This window comes from Sycon ciliatum, chromosome 4 (assembly GCF_964019385.1).
Source record: "Sycon ciliatum chromosome 4, ocSycCili1.1, whole genome shotgun sequence".
Taxonomy (NCBI): domain Eukaryota; kingdom Metazoa; phylum Porifera; class Calcarea; order Leucosolenida; family Sycettidae; genus Sycon; species Sycon ciliatum.
Genome location: NC_088646.1, coordinates 10,496,600 through 10,520,341, shown reverse-complemented (window position 1 = coordinate 10,520,341; position 23,742 = coordinate 10,496,600). Strand labels below are relative to the sequence as shown.

The window sequence follows — 23,742 nt, the reverse complement described above, 5'->3', positions numbered from 1 at the left end:
TATATTCACTCTCAGATGTACGTGCATGCTGACCTCAAGGGATCCAATATGTTACTGGCAAGTTCAGCCGAGGACGAGGTAAGCAATGCTTTGTCACCTTCTCCACTTGTACAGTACTGCCGGTCGCCGAAGAACTGAGGGTCAGCATTGTCGCCTAGACCGTTCTTACTTTCATGTATTGCGGTCTATGCACAGCTGAGTCACCGTGTATACATTGGTATGCTGTGCTTGGTGAAATTCTAGCCTGGTCGTTTTTCGGCGCCCTACGGTACTGTATGCTACACCCGCTGAGGTGGCTCCGAGTGAAGGCAAACTGCTCAATACCTAGGCACTGGAGCTTAGACACGGCCGTCAGCACAACAGTGGACAGCAATTGTTTAGCATAACGCTGTGCGCCATGCACTCAGCAATCACCCGCGGACCAATACAGGGGACATGAGCACTAATGATAATAATAATAATAATAATGACAGTTCGCATTTCACTCATTGCATGAGGTCAACGCATCTGTTAACAATTTCGAGCCAAGCAGCTCTATCAGAAGCAGATTGCACAGCATCCAGAAGTGACAGATTAATGCATTGTAAGTCTTTCTTGACAACGTCGATCCATCTCAGACATGGTCGTCCTCGGGGTCGTCGTATGTCTGTTGTGTTGATTGACATTAGGAGGGCTTGGAAAGAGGACGATTCTTCGCCTTCCCTCACTACATGGCCGAACCACAGCAGTCTCCGTTGCCTGCAGACTTGGGATAGTGGGGTCTGCTCGGTTTTGGCATACAGCGCTGTGTTCGAGATTCGTTGTGGGTACGTGATACCAATGATGGTACGTAGTTTCTTCCGGTGCCATACATTGACGACGTCGGTTAATGTTTGCGATAAGGTCCAAAGCGCACAATTATACAGCAAGACAGGCAATATCAGGCAGGAAAACATACACAGCCTGGAATTCAGGTTGTGGCGTTTCCATGGAATGCTTGCAAATGCCCAATTTGCAGCAGACACTCTGGCTGCTATGTCTTCTGCTGTGCCTAGCATACTCCCCAGCAGCTTCACCGATTTCCAGGAATCATCTTCCTTGGTCACAGTGAAATATTGAGTTTTTGCCACGTTCAGCTTCAGATTGTCATCCGAGAAAACGGGTTCACACACACAGACGGTTTCTTCCACAGATGATCGCTCGTTCTGATGGGCAGTGGTGTCGTCTGCGTATTGTGTGAAAGTTGCTGGTAGGTCTGACGCGGGTAGAGCTTGCTCTCGGATCTTACGCATGGAACCTTCGGCGTAAGTTATAAACATTATTGGTGACATTGGGTCACCCTGGACGACGCCGATGTGCACTAGGTAAAGATTTATTCCCGTAGCTATGCAGAAGACGTTACTTCAGTAACGTCTGGCGCTAGCCAGGGTCCACACAGCTTTAATTTGGTATTTGTGTGTTTGTGTCACGCCTGGCGCTATCCCGTATCTGTCCCGTACCGTGCCATCAAACACAGCTGGCCACATACAGCTTGCCGCAATATTCAAATAGGGCTTTCAAACGCAAGATCATAACGTGAAGCAACTTGGAAGAATGGGTATGAATGCGAAGTGTATGGGGGAATGCATGTAGGGCGTTAGTGCGGGTTCGAATCCCAGGATATGCCTGAAAAAAATAGGAGAATGGAAAAATTTATAACATCCTTATGCTTTTTTTGCCGTCATCAAGGCGGTAGACGGTGTCGTATTACCCTCGATCGTACCTGTCCCGTACCTATCCCGTACCGTACCGTACCATCAAAGACGGCTGGCCACAATGCATATTCAAATAGGGCTTTCAAATGCAAGATCATAACGTGAAGCAACTTGGAAGAATTAGTATGTATGCGAAGTGTATCGGGGATGCATGCAGGGCGCGCGATAGTGCGGGTTCGAATCCCAGGTTATGTCTTAAAAAAAGGAATTTTTTTAAGAATTTATAACATCCCTATGCTTTTTTTTGTCTAGGTCATCAGGGCAAAAAGCATAGCGTAGGGCCCTGAGCTTCCAAGCTCTCTCGTTCTGGTGACTGGTAGTCAGGTAATTCTTTCACTGATTGTGAAGACGCGTGAATGCGGTGAAACGTTGCCACGAAGAGCTGGATAGGTATATTACTGTAGGACCACATATTTTCAATGGCGTTATTTCGTAACTTACTAAGTTACTCTCATGCTCCCATCTACAACAGTTACTGCCCACACTGCACGTGCTGTTAGATAATCATTTTTGTTTCTCTGATTCTTCGGTAGGTCTACCTTGTTGACTTTGGTTTGGCTGCACTGTACACTATTGACGGCAAGCACCGCGTCTACAAAGAAGATCCCAAGCGTGCTCATGATGGAACGATAGAGTTCACGAGCATAGACGCACACAACGGCGTTGGTATGTGTGACTGGCTAGCAGTTTTTGTTTTAGTTGGTTTGCAGAATTTGAAAGCTATTTCCCAATTTTCCGGTGTGTAGCCGAGAGAAGATATGTATTATTGTGCCTCGGTTTGCACACACAATGTGCTGTAAGGTAACTAAGGATGTACGTGATGGAAACTCTCCTTGCCCAGCTGATTGTGCTTGCTGATAGTAGACAAGCAGGGTCTCTATTCAGAGCCTTTTCGACTGTCGGCCATCTTCCAAGTTTCAGCTGTGTTTAAACTGTTTTAAATACATGAAGCATTTTGTTCTGCGGTCACCATGGTCACCGTACAACCTTCTTCGGTGCTTGCCTGCACCATTTCAGAATAGATATCTTAAGTGTGCACATGCGTGGTACTAATTTCGGGTGACATAACTTACCATAGACCACCAAATACCCTCGTGCTGCCTGTTTTTAGTGCTACAGTGTGGAGTAGTAGTATTGTCGGTGTTTCTTTTATCATGTTCAGCACCGTCACGTCGCGGTGACATGGAGATCCTGGGCTACGTGCTCCTGCAGTGGCTCTGCTCTCGGCTGCCCTGGGAAGACACACTTCACAACAAAGAGGAGGTTGCCCGGCAGAAAAAGAAGTGAGTTGTTGTCGACTGGGCTCCTCCGCGGCGGCCTAAAATCAATTTTTCACCAGTTGTAGTCTTCGGGGTGCTGAGTCGAATGGTCTTGGTCCGAGGAAGCTGAGACGCTCCCTTCATCCTTTATTCAATCGAACTCGCGCACTTCCTCCGAAACTGGGTAACTGCGCCCTACTAGATGGGGATTTGTATGCAAAATGTCACTAAATGCGCCATTTCGTTCTTATAAAAGCACGGATGACCGCGATTGGCCCTTATGTTGTAGTCTTTTCGACGCTGAGTCGACTGGTTTTGGTCCGAAAAGGCTGCGATGCAGCGTTCAACCCTTATTCCCAACCGAACATGGTTGAACAAGCGGTCACATGCTCCTGCGTACACCAGTCACCTGGTCACCACGCCAGCAGGCGACAACTTTCACACCAAGGTTCAACTCAAAGGTTCAAAGGTTCAACTCGAGTGACAAAAACTCGCCCAAACATGCTGTATATTGTAGCCTGCAGGCACGGTGACCAGGTGACTGGTGTACGCACGAGCACGTGACCACTTGTTCAGCCATGTTCGATTGGGAATAAGGGCCAACGCTACATCGCAGCCTTTTCGGACCAAAACCAGTCAACTCAGCGTCCAAAAGACTACAACATATGGGCCAATCGCGGTCATCAGTGCTTTTATAAGAACGACATGGCGCTTTTAGTGACATTTTGCATACAAATCCCCATCTAGTAGGGCGCAGTCACCCAGTTTCGATTGAAGTGCGCGAGTTCGATTGGGAATACAGAGGGAAGGGAGCGTATCAGCTTCCTCGGACCAAGACCATTCGACTCAGCACCCCGAAGACTACAACTGGTGAAATTTTGATTTTAGGCTTAACTTCCCCTTTAAGTTAATTCAATAGTGGTGCAGCATACACATTCTACAAATTCATCACAGCAGTGTGAGCACTGTGGAGTTCTACTATTCCTGTCAGCTCACAGCCAGTTCCCATCACAAAATGCTTCTGTCCAGCCAATGTCCTTGTGCTTTTCTTCTTCTGCAGGTACATGTCAAATATTCCATCCTTGATGAAGGATTGCTTCGGCGGCAAGAGTATTCCAGGTGTGTGTATGTGTGTGTGTGTGTGTGTGTGTGTGTGTGTCACACTTGTTTGTTTGTTTCTTTCTTTGCTGGATTGTTCGCTTCTTCATCCCATTCTCTCGGATGTTGCTGCCCAGGTGCAACTCGGATGCAGATGCTTGAACGTCCACTTCTCTCTATTTTGGCAATTTTCTCTGTCTGCATTTCACTACCAGCCACATGCACGCCTCAAGACCACAAACGTACCGCATTGAGTGGGTATCTTTCCTTGTTCTTCGCCCTGATACAGCTGAGATTCGGGACTACCTGACAGCCGTGAAAGGCATTGCGTACGATGACACACCGCAGTACGGCAAGTTACGGAGCATTTTCGAAAAAGCTCTGCGCACAAATGGGTGGACTGATCGTGGCGAGCTGGTTTGGTCATCAGCAGCAGCAAAGTCGTCTCCAAGAGCACCGAGCAAGGTACAGTTTGAAGAGTGATTATGTTGTACCTAGTCCTAACTAGTATTTCAGTAATTGATCATCCAGAACCAGTTGGGGGGGGGGGGGGGGGGGGCCACGTGATAACACACTTCATGTACTCCAAAATAATAACCCAGCACGGATTTGCGAGGTAACCTTGAGGCAGTCAAAGAATAGGAGTCCAGGAGATATATTAGTGTACACTCACTTGGTCGCTCCACCAGCTGCAGCAATTTATTGCGTTGATGCCGGTTGTGATTGTAGAAATGTACTGGGCAGTTTGGTGTATCCAAATTCCAAACGCACGTCCTGCAAGCATTGACTTTATTCTCTACATGTATGTGTGTTCTTTTTCTCAGAAACGTCGCTCGGCACATGTACTTGATGAAGAAGACAAGGAGGGAGAGGATGAAGACGTAGAGGAGGTGCAGAAACCCAAGCGTCGCAGGGGTGCCCGGGTTGCCAGCACAGAGTCGTCGCCAGCAGCCACCACCGCCGCTGTCCCACCTTCAAGTGCCGCTCGCCATGCTGCAGCCTCACCACCACCAGCAGCAGCTGCCGGACGTCGAGATCGTGCACGCGCTGCTACTGCTGCAACGGTGGCGACTGCAGAGCCGCGTCGTGCCACTCCAGTGAGGACAGGAGGTCGCAAAGCGCTTCCCACCGTAGGCAAGACTTCTCCCGCGGAGTCACTCGTTCCTCCCGCTGTCCAGAAAGTTTACAGACCGAAACCGTTGGTTGCGCCAAAGGCCGCCACCGCAAAAAGAGGCAAAAACAGACAGCCTGCCAATGACATCATTCCATCGGCAGCAGTGACTCGGCCACCGCCCCTACACCTGTAAACAACATACCCCGGTGGCACAATGCCAATCCCGTGCCCACAGTGTGGATCAGCTGGTCTGTGTCTTCTGTTCGCCCCCCCCCCCCCCCCCCCTCCCAATCATCCCCTCTTTACTCGTCTGCTGTACAGGATCCGTTACGTTTTTTAATTGTTTTATTCCGGTTTTTATCAAATCCATATGCCATGTGCACATAGACCCCCCGGCCCCTCTCCCTGTTGGATTGGTACTTCTTGAATGATCTATTTCAAGTGTTTTATGTTTTTGATCTTTGACTTGGTAGTTTAGGCCACTTTTTTTTGGTTGAAGTCACATAAGATTTTTTTATTCGTTCCTTCGTTTTCCTGTGTTTCTATCAACGTTTGTGTGCTCTTTCTAACCATTTTTTTTCTTCTATTATGGGTTTTCTACCTTAGTTTTTGAATTGGTGCTGTCGTCGTCAGTCTATTGATACTCTTGGCATTGCCATGCGTAGATATACGTGTGTGATGGTTGAGGATTTTATACGCCCCAAGGGTGAGCAGACTCACTGCTTTACTGAAGATGTCATGCATGCATGCACAAGCACACCTTGACCTTGATCTTGCCCGTTGCGTACGCAATGATAGCGAGTGTCGGAAAGTTCAAGTAAACCACGAGCGCAGAATTTGGCATGTGGTTTTAGGTCTCCTGGTTGACGAAACGGGCGCCCACAGACACAGAGAAGAGGATCAGGAGCGGGCCGTGGCGGTGGAGTGCTGAGTGCCGAGTGCTGCTGGCAACTTGTCTCCAGCCAGGACGATCTTGGCAACTCTCAAGCCAGGTGGTCACGCCTAGGTCAGTCGACACCACATCTTGCCACCTCTTCTTCGGGCCATGACGAGAACGGGGAAACAGCAATTGTTTCGGTGCGCGCGAGTCGTCCATCCTGTCAACATGACCTAGCCAACGAAGACGGTGCCGACGGATGATGCTGGTGATGTCAGGGTCGACACCAAGTGTAGCCGCTAATGTGGCCGTTGTGATCCGATCATCCCACTGTTGACGACGGCCAAACACACTGATGGTGTAACGTGATGAGCTTCTGGAGGTGGCCTGCCTTGGTGGTCCACGTCTCCGCACCATACACACAAGCGCGCGCACACACACACACACACACACACACACACACACACACACACCTGGCCTGGTGTACAGCTGCCAAATGCTTGGCCACGCCGCCCCGAGACAGGGGAGAGTAGAAGAGAGAGAGTTCGAGAGAAGTCAGCACTGCCACTAGGAAGCCGCTCCGCCACGACGACGTCCACGATTGCAATTGTGTCGCCGAAAGCCAGGAGCAGATTTAAAACAGCGATCACAGGTAGCGCAGTGCTTAGCAACACGGGTGGCTGGTGATTGGTATGCGCTGGGGTGTGGGCGGTGATGCCGGGGCGGGTGTCGTGCACTTGTGCACAGCAAGTCCACCGGCACTTCGGAACCACCGAAGGCAGGCATGGCATTGACGTGCGCCCGGCTGTTCCGCTACAGGCAGCTGGCGATCAGCAAAACATTTGTGTCGTTCGAGTCCAGATTTACTCTTGAATGTCCGTTTACATACCAAGCAAGAGAGCGGTACCGGGGCAGGACGCTGCACATGAGTGCGGTACGCATCTCTCCATTGCTGACGATCCTGGGCCAGAGTAAACCATTCATCAATTTGGCACAGTTTCATGTCTGACTGTATTCTGTCCTTCCACCGAAGACGAGGCCCCTGAGCTGGTCGGGGAGCGTCAAGCCATCCAAACAGCAACTGCTTAGGGAGACGGTTGCCAGGCATCCGAGCTACATGGCCCAACCACTGGAGGCGGCGACGGCGCATAGTGTCCGACACCAGATCCTCATCCCCCCCCCCCCCCCCCCCCCCCCAACGCTTACGGAGGTCACAATTCCGGACATGATTCAACTCCTGATCCCAGCGCGAGACTCCCAGGATACACCGTAGACATTGATCCATTCATCAATTTGGCACAGTTTCATGTCTGACTGTATTCTGTCCTTCCACCGAAGACGAGGTCCCTGAGCTGGTCGGGGAGCGTCAAGCCATCCAAACAGCAACTGCTTAGGGAGACGGTTGCCAGGCATCCGAGCTACATGGCCCAACCACTGGAGGCGGCGACGGCGCATAGTGTCCGACACCAGATCCTCCCCCCCCCCCCCCCCCCCAACGCTTACGGAGGTCACAATTCCGGACATGATTCAACTCCTGATCCCAGCGCGAGACTCCCAGGATACACCGTAGACATTGATCCATTCATCAATTTGGCACAGTTTCATGTCTGACTGTATTCTGTCCTTCCACCGAAGACGAGGTCCCTGAGCTGGTCGGGGAGCGTCAAGCCATCCAAACAGCAACTGCTTAGGGAGACGGTTGCCAGGCATCCGAGCTACATGGCCCAACCACTGGAGGCGGCGACGGCGCATAGTGTCCGACACCAGATCCTCCCCCCCCCCCCCCCCAACGCTTACGGAGGTCACAATTCCGGACATGATTCAACTCCTGATCCCAGCGCGAGACTCCCAGGATACACCGTAGACATTGATGATGAAAGTTGTCAATACGGATCTCATCACGACGAAGAACCGGCCAACACTCAGCACCATACAGCAAAACAGTCAGAACGCAAGTTTCGTACAGCATTTTCTTTGTGCGGATGGACAGGCCGGGAGTGTTAAACACACAGCGGAGTGCTCCAAATGCACGAGATGCACTGGCAAGACGACGATCAACTTCAAGGCCAACACGAGAGTCAAGGTCAACGAGGCTGCCAAGATATGCGAAGGAGGACACATGTTCAACTTCCTGACCTGCAATAACCAGGGGCTCATATACGTCGGCAGCCGTACCACAACTCACGAATTTGGTCTTTGAGAAGTTGATGGTCAACCCAAAGGCAGATGATATCCGATGAAAGGTCTCCAATGCCAGCTGTGCGGCAGCCAGAGTCGGAGCAAACAAGGCGGCGTCATCAGCAAACTCAACATCTAACACTGTAGTGGATTGATGACGGGTGCGTGGCCGATTAAAATGGTTTCCGTTTACACTATGATTGAAGGTGAAACCGCCACCAGGGAGGATTCGGGCCATTTCAGCATTCCACCGCTCAAACACAAGGCTGAAATACAGGTTGAACAACACTAGGGAGATGGAGCACCCCTGCCGGAGGCCATTGTTCACACTGATACCGTATGCCGATCGCCAACACGGACACGGGCCTGCATACCAGTGTGGACACACACACACACACACACGCGCACACACACACACACACACACACACACACACACACGCGTACACACACGCACAGTGCACTAGTGACGCTCGTACGAGTATTTGTAGAGAACCCTCCGAGTGGCCGGTAAAATCAGGTATAGTAATATTTTCAAATCCTGCCCTACTCTGTTGGCACAGCTATAAAGTATTGAAAAAATATTGCATCTACTTCGAAATACATTTCTGAAAGGTGGAGGTGGCTGGTGTCAACCTGAAGAATATATATCACAGTACCCACCCAATAGACTGTGTTGCAGGGAAAATGCACATCAGTAACTCTCAAAAGAGGAGCTGTCGAACGGTAGGTATTAAACACGGTGCAAGTTCAACGCTGCAGCACTGATCGCGGTTGCTGCAAGCCAGCCTCAGCGAGCACTGTCCTTGCCTCGCGCCCGCCGGGCCCCCTGCACTTACCAGCCAGCCAACCAGCACCAAAGACGAATGATGAAGTGCACAGGGATTGTCACGCCCCAGCCGAGACGTCCGATCAGCTTTCTTTCTGGCTCCAAAAACGGACTGCATCGCTAGCACTAGCGGCACGCAGCCCTTCCTCGTGGAAGGCAGAGAACAGCTCCTGCGTGAAGCCCTGCGCCAAGGTCGAAATGGCTGGGAATCTACCGAAAACTGCGTAGCTCAGGGCATGGCAGCGGCCGTGGCAGCAACTGCAGCAGCAACCAGTCAGCTCATCCACGGTCTTTCCTTGCTGTTCGGCACTGCTGTCGTGTGGCAAGGTACCGGATGATGGGCCGGTGGACTTGTGTTGGGGATGGCGTGGCTGTAGCAGCAGAATCTCGCCAGTCTCGGCAGGCCGGTGCACACCGTGCACATCCAGGCCCTCGGGAAACAGAACCTTGAACCGGTAACCATGCGGCTGGCCGCAACGGCGCAGGGCTGGGCTGATGAGCTTCTGTCGGATGTCGAACATGATGTCACCACCATCCATGCCGGTGAAGGAACACTGAAGCCATGTACGTGCCATCTCCAATGCCATCATCAATGCGCCTGCAACCTGCACAGCGTGTGCAGGGGATTCACAGCAGAGAGAAAACGAAACGAGTACAGTACTGCAGTGTGCCGAAGAACTGGGGGGAGTCAACCTTGTACGTAGCCTAGGCCGTTCTTATCTTTAATGTACTACAGTCTATGCACAGTTGAGTCAGTGTGTACACATTGGCATGCTGTGCTTGGTGAAATTCTGGCCTGTTTGTTCTTCGGCGCTCCGTTCTTTGACGTTCCGTTCTTCGGCGCCCAACAAAGCTCTTCCGCGCCAATCAAAATTTTGCATGCACGGTACAGTACAAGTCATCTATTTTGGGGGGGGGGGGGGGAGCTGTGCCCCCCCCCCCCCCCCCTTTGGCTAGAACCCTGCATAGGGGTTTGCAGAAAAAAATCTGAAAAAAACTCAAATTCGACCCACTTATGCAGTTGTGGCCAAAAGCTAGAAGTCCATCTTTTTTATGAATGGAGTGTAGTAGAGAGTGCTGGGTCACATCCATGCAGCATTGAGTCACGGCGGCGCTGACTATACCTATGATGTCGTATGGAGTTGTACACGTGTTGAAGCGGTTTCCTTCACCGTAGGATGCCGGGCATATCCACCAGAGGCGACTAGAGTGGCTTCTTGGGCTCAGCAGGTCACTCACTAGCTGATGGTACCGGCAATGCTACTCACACCAGCATACAACATGATTTTTCCTATTTACTGGACTGGATTTGTCACTATTGCTTTCTTTGCTTGCGCTCTTCAAGCTCTTCATCCTGTGCATCACCCAGTTTCTCAGGACACCCCTTCTGTTATCAAATAATGGCGAACTTCTCAGCATACAACATGAGGGGCCGGTTACTACCAATTTCAGTACCTATAGTACCTACCCACCATATCATACAAAGCTACTGAAGAGATCCAAGCTGACCCAGAATTAGCTACAATTTCTGATGTGTCTGACATCATCACTTTCAAGCCCTAAAGATGTTATACAAATGTCATCATAATTATCAAGAGTGCATAAACTGTTTATGGACTCTTGTAATTATGATGTGCTTTATACGGAGTGGCAATCCAATAATGATATCATCCTATCTGCATGGTATGTGCTATGGAGTGGCAAACTGATGCTTGCGATGCCACTCCATATGACATAATAGCACAATCCATTTTACTCCCCCACAACACCCCCCCCCCCCCCCCCTGGCCGACTTACATCTTTACGATCTGCATATGATCCCCCGTCGGCAATGACAATGCGCTTGCAACGCCTGTGTAACAGCGGTAGGAGGCCAAGGTTCTCAATGTGACCACCATCACTGGCAGAAAACACGGATGGTGCTTCCAGACCGATTGCTTCGATATCCAGAAATTCACGGATCAGAAACGCGGCATGGCACTGTACGCTGATGCACCTGGCAGCACAGAACACACACACACACACATACACACACACGCACGCACACACACACAGCACCAGGTGCAGGCACACAATATTATATCTTAGAACAAATTGACCATGAAAATTGGTACAAATGAAAACCTAAGGCTCAGGTAAAACTAAATCAAACAACACAATCCTATTTCAGAAAGGCATCATCTATTTTGAAGTACAATGTAGTGGTTGCTCACTTCATAAGGTCTTGAAATGACTTCGTAGCTTTGGCTAACCAGCCAAGGCAAGGTCCATCAACATCATCATCTGGAGATAAACCCCGGGTAGGCATGAGAGCGGCAAATGTGACACAAAGCGACACAAGCAGCTCCACGTAGACCGGCCAGTCACCGCCGACCACCAGGCCGTGGCACAGCACACTGGCCGACATCAGCACATAGATGGACACGTTGGCAGCTATCGTCTGCAGTGCAGCAAGGAAAGCAGACAACACGGCACACAGTCAATCCCGTGAATAACAACCTCGGGCCGGTATACTGTAAGTCTACAAATGTTGAGCCCGTTCAAATTTCGGCCTCCCAGGGGTAAAACCCATTTCGGCCGCATCAAATTTACGGCCTGTACTGCTGCCGCCTGTGTACACTGTCACACTGAACCTTGCAAAACAAAATCTCGCCCGCAAACGTGACATTTTCGGCCAAACATGACCAGGCCGAAAATATATATATGCGCCGAATATTTGTTGACTTACAGCAACATAAAAAAAAAACTCGTGAATAATGCCACTATCCTCAGGTCGTGCATCCATTCGGCTCAGGCGGCATACTTTCAACCTCACCAACAACAATACACGTGAATAACACCGCTTTTCTCATGCCTGATCTTGGGTCCATATTTGCAAGGTCGACCGCTGTATAAGCTCATAATTTATATGCACATTGCAGACCAAATGGGAAGGATATATAGTTGGCTCAGTAGCTGCGAATCATAGGTACTTCTGAAGCAACCATTTTGTGGCATGCAATATTGCATCAGATGAAGAAGAAGAATTGAAGAAACTAAAGGCGAATTGGAGGGAACTCAGTGCAGCATAATATTTTATAATAAAGAGCAAGGAACTTGCATCCACAGAATCCTAACACAAACCGCATTCACCTGCGTCTATGACAAGCAGAAGCTTACCTTTTTCTGGTTGGGCAGCCACTTTGTGGGGTTGTCCACGTTCAACAAGGATGTGCCGATCGCTACACCAAAGATGAGCTGCAGTGCTCGGAATGCTACCAAGGCAAACGTCTCACTATACACTCCGTTGTTCAGGCTTAGCGCAGCACCTGACAGTGCCATGGCATCCGATATGCGAATGTCATCCGGACCAAGTTGAACGCCGTGGGCTGCTTCGTCTGTGGGTGCCTTCGAGAGGATGTCCACTCGCTTTGACGACAGCACCATTAGCTGGGAATTCTGTTCATCATCGTCGTCCGTCAAGCGCCATTTATTCGCTACTATCTGGCTCAGGATCTCTATCTCCCCACCGCTGGCTCGGTCGATGTCTCCCAAGGTCATTCCAGCATCCAAGTTGAAGTCAATATAGTCTGACGACAAAGCCATGTCTGTTTCATCTTCCCCTCCTTCTCCATCCGACATACCCAGTGCTGGCATGCCATCCATCTCATCCTCTCCCCGTTCACTTGCCGCAGCAACATTGTCGGCCGTCACCACTCTTCTGCGAGTGCTTGCCTGTTCCAGACCATTATGTGACAACAGCTTACTCGTACTTGTAGGTAGATTAGCACTGGGACCGGGTTGCTCAGTGACGACTCCATTGCTTTCCGTGTTTCGCAACCAAGGTGGAATCTCATCGGGAGAGTTAAAGGAGTACACGCCAGAGCCCTCGGCGATAAATGACAGTCGCTGGGCAGTGCGCAATCGTCGCAACATCTTCGGCTTGACGGCACTCTCGGCGCGTGGCAAGTGAACACCAACGGACAGTCCAAACGGTGGCGCAGGTGAGGCTTTGGCGGCCGGGTGGTGTGATTCTTGCCGCACGGCACCTGCCGGTTGATCCCCTTCATTGCCACTCGCATACAGGAATTTCTGTAGACGCCACCTGTATAAGACGGCATGAGATAGGTGAAGTAACACTGTTAGTTCAATTGAAGGAACACCACTAAAACATACAGGAGACTGGCCCGGCGGAACCGGTCCGGCTGGTCGGGCCAAGGCCGGCCCAACCTTTTGGCCACCAACGCGGGTTAATGCTGAGGAGGTCATGTGTATACCCTTCATAAGTTCATATCATGCACAAAGCACGAAAGGCTAGGGTTTGGCTGGACCAATCAAATACCACTTCCGCCGGTCCAATGAGAACAAACTAACCAGCTGGTAACTACCAGTAGGAGAACCTATAATGCAGATGACTATCCCTCAGCGCATACGAGTACCCTAGACAGCCTGGTGCAGCAGAGCAAAGCAGAGCAAAGCATGAACATGATCGTACCCTAGACAGCCTGGTGCAGCAGAGCAAAGCAGAGCAAAGCATGAACATGATCGTCACCTGTTGTAGATGAACGGCAGCGTGAAGCGCAGCGGTCCGATGATTGGCATGCCAAGGATAACACCAGCCGTAATCCAGGTCAGGTAGAGTAGATGTGTGGCGCTCTTGCCCGTTTCATCAGCGGGCACTTGGAACACTCGCCATTGGACTATACCCGCTACTGCCAGGGCGCCCAGCACATGCCCAATCTTCTTACGCAGCGGCGACCCAGGTAGCAGCGTCCACAGCAACGAGCAGAGAACCACCAGTGCCACGCAGCCATACCAGGCAATGTCGTAATCGCCGTCCTTATCCAGTGCATGAGAGCTGGCATGCCTTGCCGACACTTCAAACAGACATGCAATGAGCACGGTGGCACCCAGCGAGGCCGTTTGCAACCCAATCCACGTGCCGATGGCAAACACAGCATGGCGACGGCCGCGGAACCTTTGTGCCAGCGACATCAGTGCTCCCCCTATGATAGTCGCGGCGAGAGCGATGAGGAGAATTGGCGACTGAATTCGATCCTGGCAATGATCCCCGGTGCATTGCGACTGAACAGCGATTGACTTTCGCATGTAATCACCACAGAACACCTCTACACGGAGCACTGACGGGATGAATGCAAGCAGAGCCATGGCTGGTAGCAGAAAGAACGATGCTAGGCCTGTCAGTAGGAATATCACTGTGTCTCCAATGCCTCTGTATGGGAAGTCATGATGCCAGTCGCAGTAGATGGCAAAGTTGCGCGACAGGTGCTGAAAGTAGCTGTCGGCAATCTGCTTTATGCTAGGCCAGTGTCCCGAGCCTTTCCTGGCCTCGGCAGCCCTGGCGTTGGCCACCCATTCGGCGAATGAACTGCCAATGTAACCTCCACCGCTGACGCAACTCAAGTGCTTGACTTTCGCACCGTCGTCCACTACCTTCCGGAGAACGCCGCTACAGAAAGCAGCCGAACGAATCCCGCCGCCGCTGAAGGCGATCGACACTGGTTCTGGTCCGAACCGCGAGCCATCGCTCTCCTCCGTTTTATCGTTATCGGTTGATCTCAATGAGGGTCCGCTATGCTCCTGAATAATCTCACGGTCATCCATTATTCCCTAAAATAAGGTATGTATATTCCGGTACGGTGTACAGCTCAGCAAGAGCCCAACGAGCGGCAAGCTCTCTGTCTTCGACCAGGGAGCAAACAGATGCAGTCCGGGGGGACGTCAGGGTACTACTCCAGTGCTTCTTTACTGTAGTATCGAACCTCAACCGGTCGTCAGCCTGACTCACAGATGGGTCCACTTGTCTCGACTGTGCATGCTGCTTACGCAAGGAAACGTTCTCGCTATGCTCCCCTCTTATCTGCACCGGTGCTCAGTCTTCTTCTTTCCACTATTCACGCGAATTCTTTCCACGTGCTGCATCCATCTTTGCCAGGCACGCTGCGTGTGACCAGCCCTGGCCCCACGCAACCAGTTACCTGGTCTGTACAGGACCGACTAGTGGCCCCAGTGCAGTCCGAGATCGAGAACATCACCGGCGATACCACCATAACCAGGCATGGTCATGGTGGTAACAAGGAAAACACGTAGTTACCACCCACACATTACCGGTATTACATCCGGTTGTGCTCGCAGCAAGCTAAGCACGGACCTTCGCTACAGGCATACCATTGCCATACCTAGTACCTGTCAGTGGACCAAGCTAGCGCTCTCTCTCTCTCTGTGCTGCGAGCTTGTGTCAGTCTGGTAGTGGGGCCGGCCGTACACCATGGTACACGTGCCGATGCAATGGAGGTCGATATTTCCCGAAAAATGCTCTCTCTTTCTCTCTCGATTGACTACGAGTCAATCACGTTGCCAGGTCCTTGGTCGTTTCCCTTCTTTCAGGGCTTTGGTGTTTGGTGTTTGGTGCTTGTGTTTGATGTTCGTGTTCCGCGTGTATAATAATAATTGTTTTTAATATGTCTACCTTCACAAATTTCCAAAGACCAGGACCTAGGCTAGGACTAGTCTTGAATGTCTCGATCACGCGCACGATCGAGACGTTGATAACGTTACATCACATTATTATAAATAAGAACGCTAGCGAGCGCGACTAGGTAGGTATGTTTTTATTTGAGAACCAAACGGCCACGGGCGGTGTCGCCCACATGGAAGCGGATGGAAACAATTAATTATTGTAGGAAATAGCCTGGCATGATAGCAGGGTGTAGTACAAAGCAAAGAATGCTCGAGTCAGACCAAGACAAGAGTCAAGAAGGCGAGATCGAGAGGTCAGTAGCACGAGTACTGCGAGGACTCGTACTGGAGTTGATAAAATCTACACAACACACGACCGTCTAAAAAAACAAACAAGCGTAGACCATGGTAGACCCACAGTCTAGTCACAGGAATACCGGTAGTACAAACTACAATCACCATGATCGCGCGGTATAGCTACTGCCACAACAGTAATAGTAATACCATGAATACTGGTACTGTCCAGGGAGTCGTCAAATACCGGTATTTGACGACTCCCTGGTACTAACAATACCTCCCTGGTCTGTAGAGACAGGGGAAACACCTCTCCAATCCCCCAAACTTCCAGCCCACAGACTCAGTACAGACAAGTGGGGCATGCAAGACAAGACCGAAAGACTAGCTAGACGAAGAGTGTAATACTACAATCACAGTCATTCTCTAATAGGCTGCGTTCGTTTGGTAGAGTAGAGTAGAGTCACTCGATCTACCGACAGAGGTAGATCATGTAGATGGTAGAGCCTACAGTCCATTCAGAAAAAGATGGACTTCTAGCTTTTGGCCATAAATGGGTCAAACTTTGAGTTTTTTTAGAATTTTTTCTGCAATCCCCTATGGAATCCTCTTCCAATTATGTTTCTGAAGTCTATTTGTCCAAAAAGCAAGCCATAACAAGAATAGGATATCGGCCAGGTTTTGCCCCAGAAGCATTGAATTGGAAAAAACCATCAAAATCCAGGCGTTTGACCCTGCCTGCAACAGTGCATTGTGGGGTTCGAACCCCAGTTCAGGTACCCTTTTTGGACTCTTTTTCAAAGTTCAAATTTCGCAGCACGGCACTGTGTACAATGAAATCACGAAAAATCGCCAAATACGGGAGCTCGCCAGAGCCAGGGCCCATCTTTTTCTGAATGGACTGTAGAGTAGAGGTACATGTAAGCAAGAGTACATTTTATGTACTCTTGATGTAAGTGCACGAACGCTGTTCTACCGGATTTAGTAGTTTACACGATATGTACGTGAACTGTTTCTTCTGTATGGAGTTGCGTACAAATCCTTGATCTTGCTGGAAATCCCGTACCTCTACCAACTTTTATTGTCTTTGTGGTACACTCTCACAACACCAACACACAGAAGTCTCTGCTGAGAGCATGGTGGCTCGGCAATGGCGAAGTAATTACCTGCCAGCTTCTACCAACTTTTTCTTGGTTGAGCCAGTAGAGGAAAGTAGAATCTACCCTTTTGAGTAGAATTTTGTTCCAAAAAACGAACACCTCTACCGAAAGAAGTAGTTTCTACTCAAACCTGTACTAGGCTGTATATCAAAAACGAACGCCCCCTTACTTTGCAGCCCCCGCATTTCCCATGGGCTGGCCGGGACCACCACACAGTAATCACAAGAACTAATTACTTTCAATTTTGTTTTAATTTTTGGAGACATCGATGCAATAACTGTACACCGCCGCATAGCTTAGATGAAAACCAGCTCATCTAAACAACTGAAGGCGGAGGATAGGCAATCAAGACATGACAAGCAAAGCAACAAAACAGCCCGAGCTGAAGACCAGTCAGAGCACAGGTGAAATGGTGAGAAAACGTGCTCAACGTGCTCTCCACGCTTAGCAACTAGTAGAAGAGAAAAGTCGCTAGCGCTTTCCACAGCACCATGTATTTTATGAGATAGCAGGCAAAACAATTGGCCGGGAACTGCGGAAGAGGATATACTAACCGGGCCTAGCGGTATTTCATACTTGAAGTATTTCATGGTTTTGACTCAATATACATTGGTCACCTGGTAACGGATGTATGGTATGGACGAGTGACATGGCATGTTGCGAGCAACACTGGGGACAATCAACAGTAACACACTTCCAAGAAGTACAGTGGAGACTCAACAGGTCAAGTATACATGACTAAGTTAGTTACGATCAAGTAGCTAGCAGCATGTCTGCAGCAGCTCAACGGCAGCTTTTACTGTGGGGTACCTGCCAGTGGCTGATGCGCCTATTGTGTACCACTAGCATCATCTGCGTCACCTGCGTCGTCATCATCATCATCATCATCATCATCATCACCGACTGTCGTGATGAGTTGCTTCTCGTCGCCGGAAGAGGCCGATTCTTCATCTTCACTGTCACCGGCGTCGTCGCTGTCTGCATCCGAATCACTGCTATTGTTGAGCTCAAACAAGGAGAGATTCTGCAAGAGCAGCAGAAAACAAAACCCGACGGCAACCGGTGAACTCAACGGCAGAATAATATCTGACATGAAAAGTCACTCAGGCCGCTCTTCATGATTTTCATGATTGCTCTCTACCACGGGGAAATGTGAGGGGATTAAGATTTAAGAATCAATGCATTCGTGTTCCAATGCCCCGCAGAGTTCATCAAAGATAGGAACACTCTGAAGACCCGAACGTATATTCGTGGTACATATCACAACGTGCCTAAAGCCTTCAGGGGACATGCTCCATAGAACGAGTACGGCGGTTTGGGTCAGAACTGTCACATTCGAACAATCACACGGTGGAAAAGCAGAGGCACAGGTTGCATCGGGCACAACCCTACGGAGGGAAGTGAGGGAAGTGCCTACTTAATTCCACATGAGATTCATCAGTACCTGTACAGGACCACCGGAAGGAATTTTCAATTGGTCCGGTCGTACCATAGTCTTCCATATGTTGTGTATAATACATGTGTGGCGGGAACGTATGCCCTCCTCAGCAGTCGCTTCCGGCGGGCCTGCTGTAACTGCCGCCACCAGTGCTGCAACTATTACTGACCCTCTGGCCACAACTTCACCTTGCAAGAGCTGCCTGCAAAGGCATTGCACAACTATTACTGACCCTCTGGCCACAACTTCACCTTGCAAGAGCTGCCTGCAAATGCATTGCACAACTATTACTGACCCTCTGGCCACAACTTCACCTTGCAAGAGCTGCCTGCAAAGGCATTGTACATGACAGAATGAAAGACATGAAGCTTTTCTTACCATCTCGACAACAGGGGCTGCTTCGTCTTCAACATGCTCGATATCGAACAGCTCAGCAGGCTTAGACTCCATTTCAGACTTCAGTTGCGTGTTCGCAGCGGCCAGCTGCGGCAAGAATGCTTTTACAGAACTCAGCGCTGTTCAGAGACAAGAAAGACACCACCGTCATTGCGAAGCACGCACCAGAAGCACGCGCACAGCCAGTCACAAGACGAGAAGAACCACATCAAGATCAAAGCCGGCACCCTCCATATGCAACGCAAAATGAATGTTTAAAAAAAGGTCAACAATGCCTACTGGCACTGTGATCAACTCATTCATAGATACATGTACAACGGCAACCACTACCGAAGAACAAAACTACTCCCAAAAGACCAGTGGGTGTAAATTTAATGTACGCCTTAGGATACATGACTGCTTGTACAAGATCATACAGATACACTAGTCACTAAGGATGCCACAAGGCGAATTATTTGTTCACTTCAGTTGCAGGTTCAACGGGGGAAAGTAAGGAAATGTCGTAAAACTAGACCCGCATTGATCAAGAGGGCATATTGTAGTGTTCGCAAGAACCGAGAACTGCGAAGTATAGAGAGATAAGACCAACCTTTGGACGGTTTCAAATCCGGCTTCATCCGTACTGGGCCTGCTCTGTCCTTTTCCAAACTCTTTATGACACCTACATGGAAGAAGCAAGAAACACATCTCAGTACCCGTGTTTCCACAGTCATAAAATGCACTGTGACATGTACACCAGGCCCACATCAATGGAAATTGGTGAGAAAACACCGCTGAGTGACTTCAACACCAAACATACTTCAACCCCGCTCTCACCACTGGCACTGTAGTAGGCTCAGCTGCACCAGCCGCGCTCGAGTCACTGCTCGTCCAATGTTACTATTGTACTTCGAAGTGCATGCACCCAATCCCGTCCATTAAGCATCTGGACCTGGTCCTGTTCGATGATAGCCTTACAGCTACCACCGTGCCAGCTATATCCCTTGTGCATGTGAATGTCGTTGGTAACTGTGCTCAACTTGACTTTTGCAGAGGTGGCGGCAGGTGCTACAAGTACATGTGCATCAAAGCTGGACCAATATTTGGGTGTTCTAGCCGTTCTTTTTCTTTTCTTTTTTTGCTCCTTGGGTACCCACATATTGAATTTTACTGAGCCTCACATTTTATCATGCAAGGGTGGCAAATGCCCTCAAAAACCACAATTTGGCTTGATTTTTTTCCAAAGTTTCCCTGGGAGGTCACCTAAACCCCACTGCTACATCCTTCTGGTGAGGTCGGACTAAAAAAATTCCGATTTCCATGAAGTAGGTTGGTTCGGCCAGCCCCTACCGGCCACCTTTCCGTGTGTTCTAGTTTACAATCGTCGCCACATCCACAACAAAGCGAGCAAATTTTTCACTTTGAACACAGTCTTGAGATCGCACTGTTGATTGTCATTCTGTCGGTCCAATGCCGAACCTGGCATTTGAGCTACCTCGGCGTAGATTTAGGAGAAAAGTTACTTGCGCACTGGTAACATAGACAGCTACTGGCGCTTTGTGCTTCCTGAAAAACAACTGAGGCCCTTCCAAATCTGAAAATCCGTTGTGAACTAATGCTGGGACTCCGCGTTTGAGAAGCACCTGATTGCTTCTGGCGGTTGCTGAGCAGGTAAACACAGGAACGTGTTTTCATACTTCTGTTGAAGTACCGGTATACCATGGTATACATGTAGCTCACAGAAAAGCCATAGCCATGGTGTGAAATTCGATGCCTGTAATGATCACTTGATTACATGGTTTTCCAGACGCTTAGGAAAGGGAAGCTCGATTCTGGATACTCAGGTTCAGGACCCGGGTGAAGGAGGCTTGTGCCCCTTGAAGGTCTTCTTTTTGTTGAGGCGCATCTTGTGTGCTGCATCGTAGACGCGTATCTGATTGTCGGAGCTCTGGCAGACCATCCATCGGTTGTTGCGCGACATGCCCACACTTGATACTGCATGCATGGACGGCTCAGCTATGTACTTGCTGTCCACGGGGATTTCCCATTCCCAGACTCGCACACTCTTGTCATCGGATGTTGAGACAATTCGTTTGCTGTCATCAATAAACGAGATGGTGTCGACGGCACACAAATGACGGTCATACTCCTGCATGATGTCACCACTTGTCGTGTCCCACTGGACTATCTTCTTGTCTGAAGTTCCACACAAGAAGATGTGTTGCTTGTCCTCATCTGGGTTGAACTTGACGCAGTACGGGATTTTCTTTGGTGTGTAGCGACCTATGCACTGACCGGTTTCTGTGTCAAACATCTTCACATAGCGGTCATAGGATGCCGTGAGGAACCGCGTTCCATCGTTGTTGAATGAGATGTCACGTACAGCCTTGCTGTGGCCTGTGTACGTACGTACCAGCCGACGATCGTTGTATACTTCCCAAAGCTTGACTTTACTATCCATACTGGCTGAGAGGAGTAAGTGGCCGGAGTTGGGAAATATTCGGATTGCCGATACGCCTTTTGTGTGGCCAGTCCATGTGTGTATGCAGCGCTTGGGCAGGAAGCACTTGTCGGGACCATCCTCGGAGTGAAAGTCAACATCCAGATCACGAGGTGCATGCAGAAATGATCCGCCCTGGTAGTCGAGAGGATCGTGGATATGCAGCTGTGTCTTCTCATCAATGGTCTTGTCGTCTTTCTGACGACTTTGAGCCACTTTGGCGTCATTATACTTGTCGAGTACAACCTGTTGTTCCTCTGATGGACGAGAAACGGTTTCTCTGCCATGGGACAGGGTAAACCACAACTAAACATTTCGGACATTTCCAACAGCCTGAAAAAGCAACCCCGCTGCCATCACAAGCACGCTAGCGAAGAAACCAAGATCTATAGACTAGTGTAGTGTGATTGTGTGTGCAAGCATGCTGCACTTCTAGAGACTGTCAGTACATCATGTAGCTAGTTAGCCTTCCGATTACACTACTCAAAGAGTGTATCTGCCAGGCATGCTAGCATTGTGCAGTAGAAAGAAAGAAAGAGAGAGAGAGAGGAAGAGAGAGAGAGAGAGAGAGAGAGAGAGAGAGAGAGAGAGAGAGAGAGAGAGAGAGAGAGAGAGAGAGAGACAGACAGAGAGAGAGACGGAGAGAGTGAGAGACAGAGACAAAGAGAGAATAGGGCTTCTTGAGGCCGCATAAGTTGGACTGGCCATGGCCAAACCGGCTCCGCCACTCCTGTTTTGAACATGTGTTCATCTTGAGTGTAAACCAGGTAAATGCCAACTCGTATGTCAGACAAAAGTAAGTCAATCTTTCGGTACTCTCTATCTTGCCATGAAAGGTGGGTGTATTGTGAATGTGCAAGTTGCACGTTGTTACAGTAGCAGTTCCTTAGTAATTAACGCCATATTCTTGCGTCAGGGTCCGTGTTTTCGATAACAAAATTAGCAAAGGGTACACATCTATTCTCTAGTGTATCGGAGAATGAATGTATTTCTCAATAGGCGGAGACTCCACTGCGGCTATCCATTAATGGCATTATATCCATACATCCTCACTCTCCAATCAGTCTCTGGACTACACTTGATGGGTGTAGCCCAGAGACCATTTGGAGAGTATTGTGAGGATGTATGGATATCGGAGAGTGAGTTCAAGTAAAATGCTATAATAATAATAGAGAGGTTCCGCATAACGTAATTACGTTAGTAAAAAACGTAGTCGATCTACGGAAAGTCTTACGTAAACTGCATGCGCATCTGGGTTCCGCCATACGGAGTTTTCAAATCACGTAGCTGCCCTTGGCAACTCCGAATGCGGCAGTGTACGACCAGATCGACCTGGGGAGAGAGTCATAAATGTGTACCCAATCCACTTACGGACCAGCTACGTTATCAGAGCCCTATCTACGTACTCTCCGTAGACAACTTTCCGTAAGTGGAGTGCAAACTCGCGAATTCACGGGTTTTTCCCGCCCACTAACGTAAAGTTGCTCAACTTTACGTAGTGCGGAACCTCTCTAATATTTAAAAAAATTTACACAAGGCAGAACAACAGAGCTAGAGACAAAAAATGTTCTCGTGACTCCGAGTTTCGTCTTCAAAAACACTCATCAGACCTGATTTTTTGGTCTCTGTTGTTCTGCCTTGTACTGCTTGTGTAGTACACCCTGCCCTTGTTAGGGTATTGAGTGCGTACTATTCGCAGCAAGGACCTCAGACACTTTGTCTATTTAAAAAGTACACAAATTCACTTACATTGTTCACCCGGAGTATGGCCCGAAACGTTTAGTAGGTCTTGGGAGGAGCTCATGTTCAGGTCGATACAGCCCAGGGACGGTGGTAACAATGAACAATTTCACCAACTCCTCAAGCAGGAATTCCAGAGATACAGAGAAAGAATCTAGCCGCGTACTGTATTGATTATCACCTACGTGTACATATAATGCCATGCGCCATGCGCCAGGGAGATCAACTCAAATCCAAAGACAATCGACTAAAATAATACAGTAATAGCACGAAACATTATCACATTCTTCAAAAATCCAGTCAAACTATGTGCACGTTTATGATTTATCGCAAGGACCACGTGGATGATTACCGGGGTTGTAGTCCAAGACCGGCCAGGTAGACTGAACCCGGCCGGGACTAGCGAAAGCCCGCATGACTGTTTTCAAAAATACACAAAGGCACACAATGAAAACCTTGGCAAAATTAATTTATTCCGTTGTGACTCCGAGTTTCATGGCTGAACCAATCATCAGACAACGATGATTGGTTCAGCCATGAAACTCGGAGTCACAACGGAATAAATTATTTGCCAAGGTTTTCATTGTGTGCCTTTGTGTACGCCGCTCTGCCTGAATCAGGCATTGAGCACTCTTGCAGAACCAAAGCATATTGCCTCTGTGTTTTCAAAAATAATAATGACATTGTCA

At 49.4% G+C, this 23,742-nt stretch overlaps 4 protein-coding genes across 4 annotated transcripts; 1 reads left to right on the top strand and 3 right to left on the bottom strand.

Moving 5' to 3' along the window:
* Nucleotides 1-5,870, top strand: LOC135814416 (serine/threonine-protein kinase VRK1-like; the record flags this gene model as incomplete). Its single annotated transcript, XM_065327536.1, is given in 6 exon segments — nt 1-78; nt 2,267-2,399; nt 2,896-3,016; nt 4,053-4,111; nt 4,380-4,555; nt 4,915-5,870. Coding segments are annotated over 6 exon segments (1,050 nt in total), but the record flags the coding sequence as incomplete, so codon positions are not given.
* Nucleotides 5,871-8,734: 2,864 nt separating this feature from the next.
* Nucleotides 8,735-15,107, bottom strand: LOC135814415 (uncharacterized). Its single transcript, XM_065327535.1, has 5 exons — nt 13,619-15,107; nt 12,247-13,171; nt 11,301-11,527; nt 10,885-11,083; nt 8,735-9,692 (listed from the first exon to the last, which is right to left on the bottom strand). The coding sequence occupies exons 1-5, from the start codon at nt 14,689-14,691 to the stop codon at nt 9,171-9,173; spliced, it is 2,946 nt and encodes a 981-aa protein (XP_065183607.1). The 5' UTR covers nt 14,692-15,107; the 3' UTR covers nt 8,735-9,170.
* A 2,125-nt stretch (nt 15,108-17,232) lies between these two features.
* Nucleotides 17,233-23,425, bottom strand: LOC135814414 (trigger factor-like). The gene is made up of 4 exons (XM_065327534.1): nt 23,063-23,425; nt 19,424-19,495; nt 18,817-18,953; nt 17,233-18,024 (listed from the first exon to the last, which is right to left on the bottom strand). The coding sequence occupies exons 1-4, from the start codon at nt 23,115-23,117 to the stop codon at nt 17,830-17,832; spliced, it is 459 nt and encodes a 152-aa protein (XP_065183606.1). The 5' UTR covers nt 23,118-23,425; the 3' UTR covers nt 17,233-17,829.
* Nucleotides 19,508-22,416, bottom strand: LOC135813317 (pre-mRNA-processing factor 17-like). The gene is made up of 2 exons (XM_065326418.1): nt 22,367-22,416; nt 19,508-21,593 (listed from the first exon to the last, which is right to left on the bottom strand). Exons 1-2 carry the CDS (start codon nt 22,414-22,416, stop codon nt 20,660-20,662), a joined length of 984 nt encoding a protein of 327 aa, XP_065182490.1. The 3' UTR covers nt 19,508-20,659.
* Nucleotides 23,426-23,742: the final 317 nt, after the last annotated feature.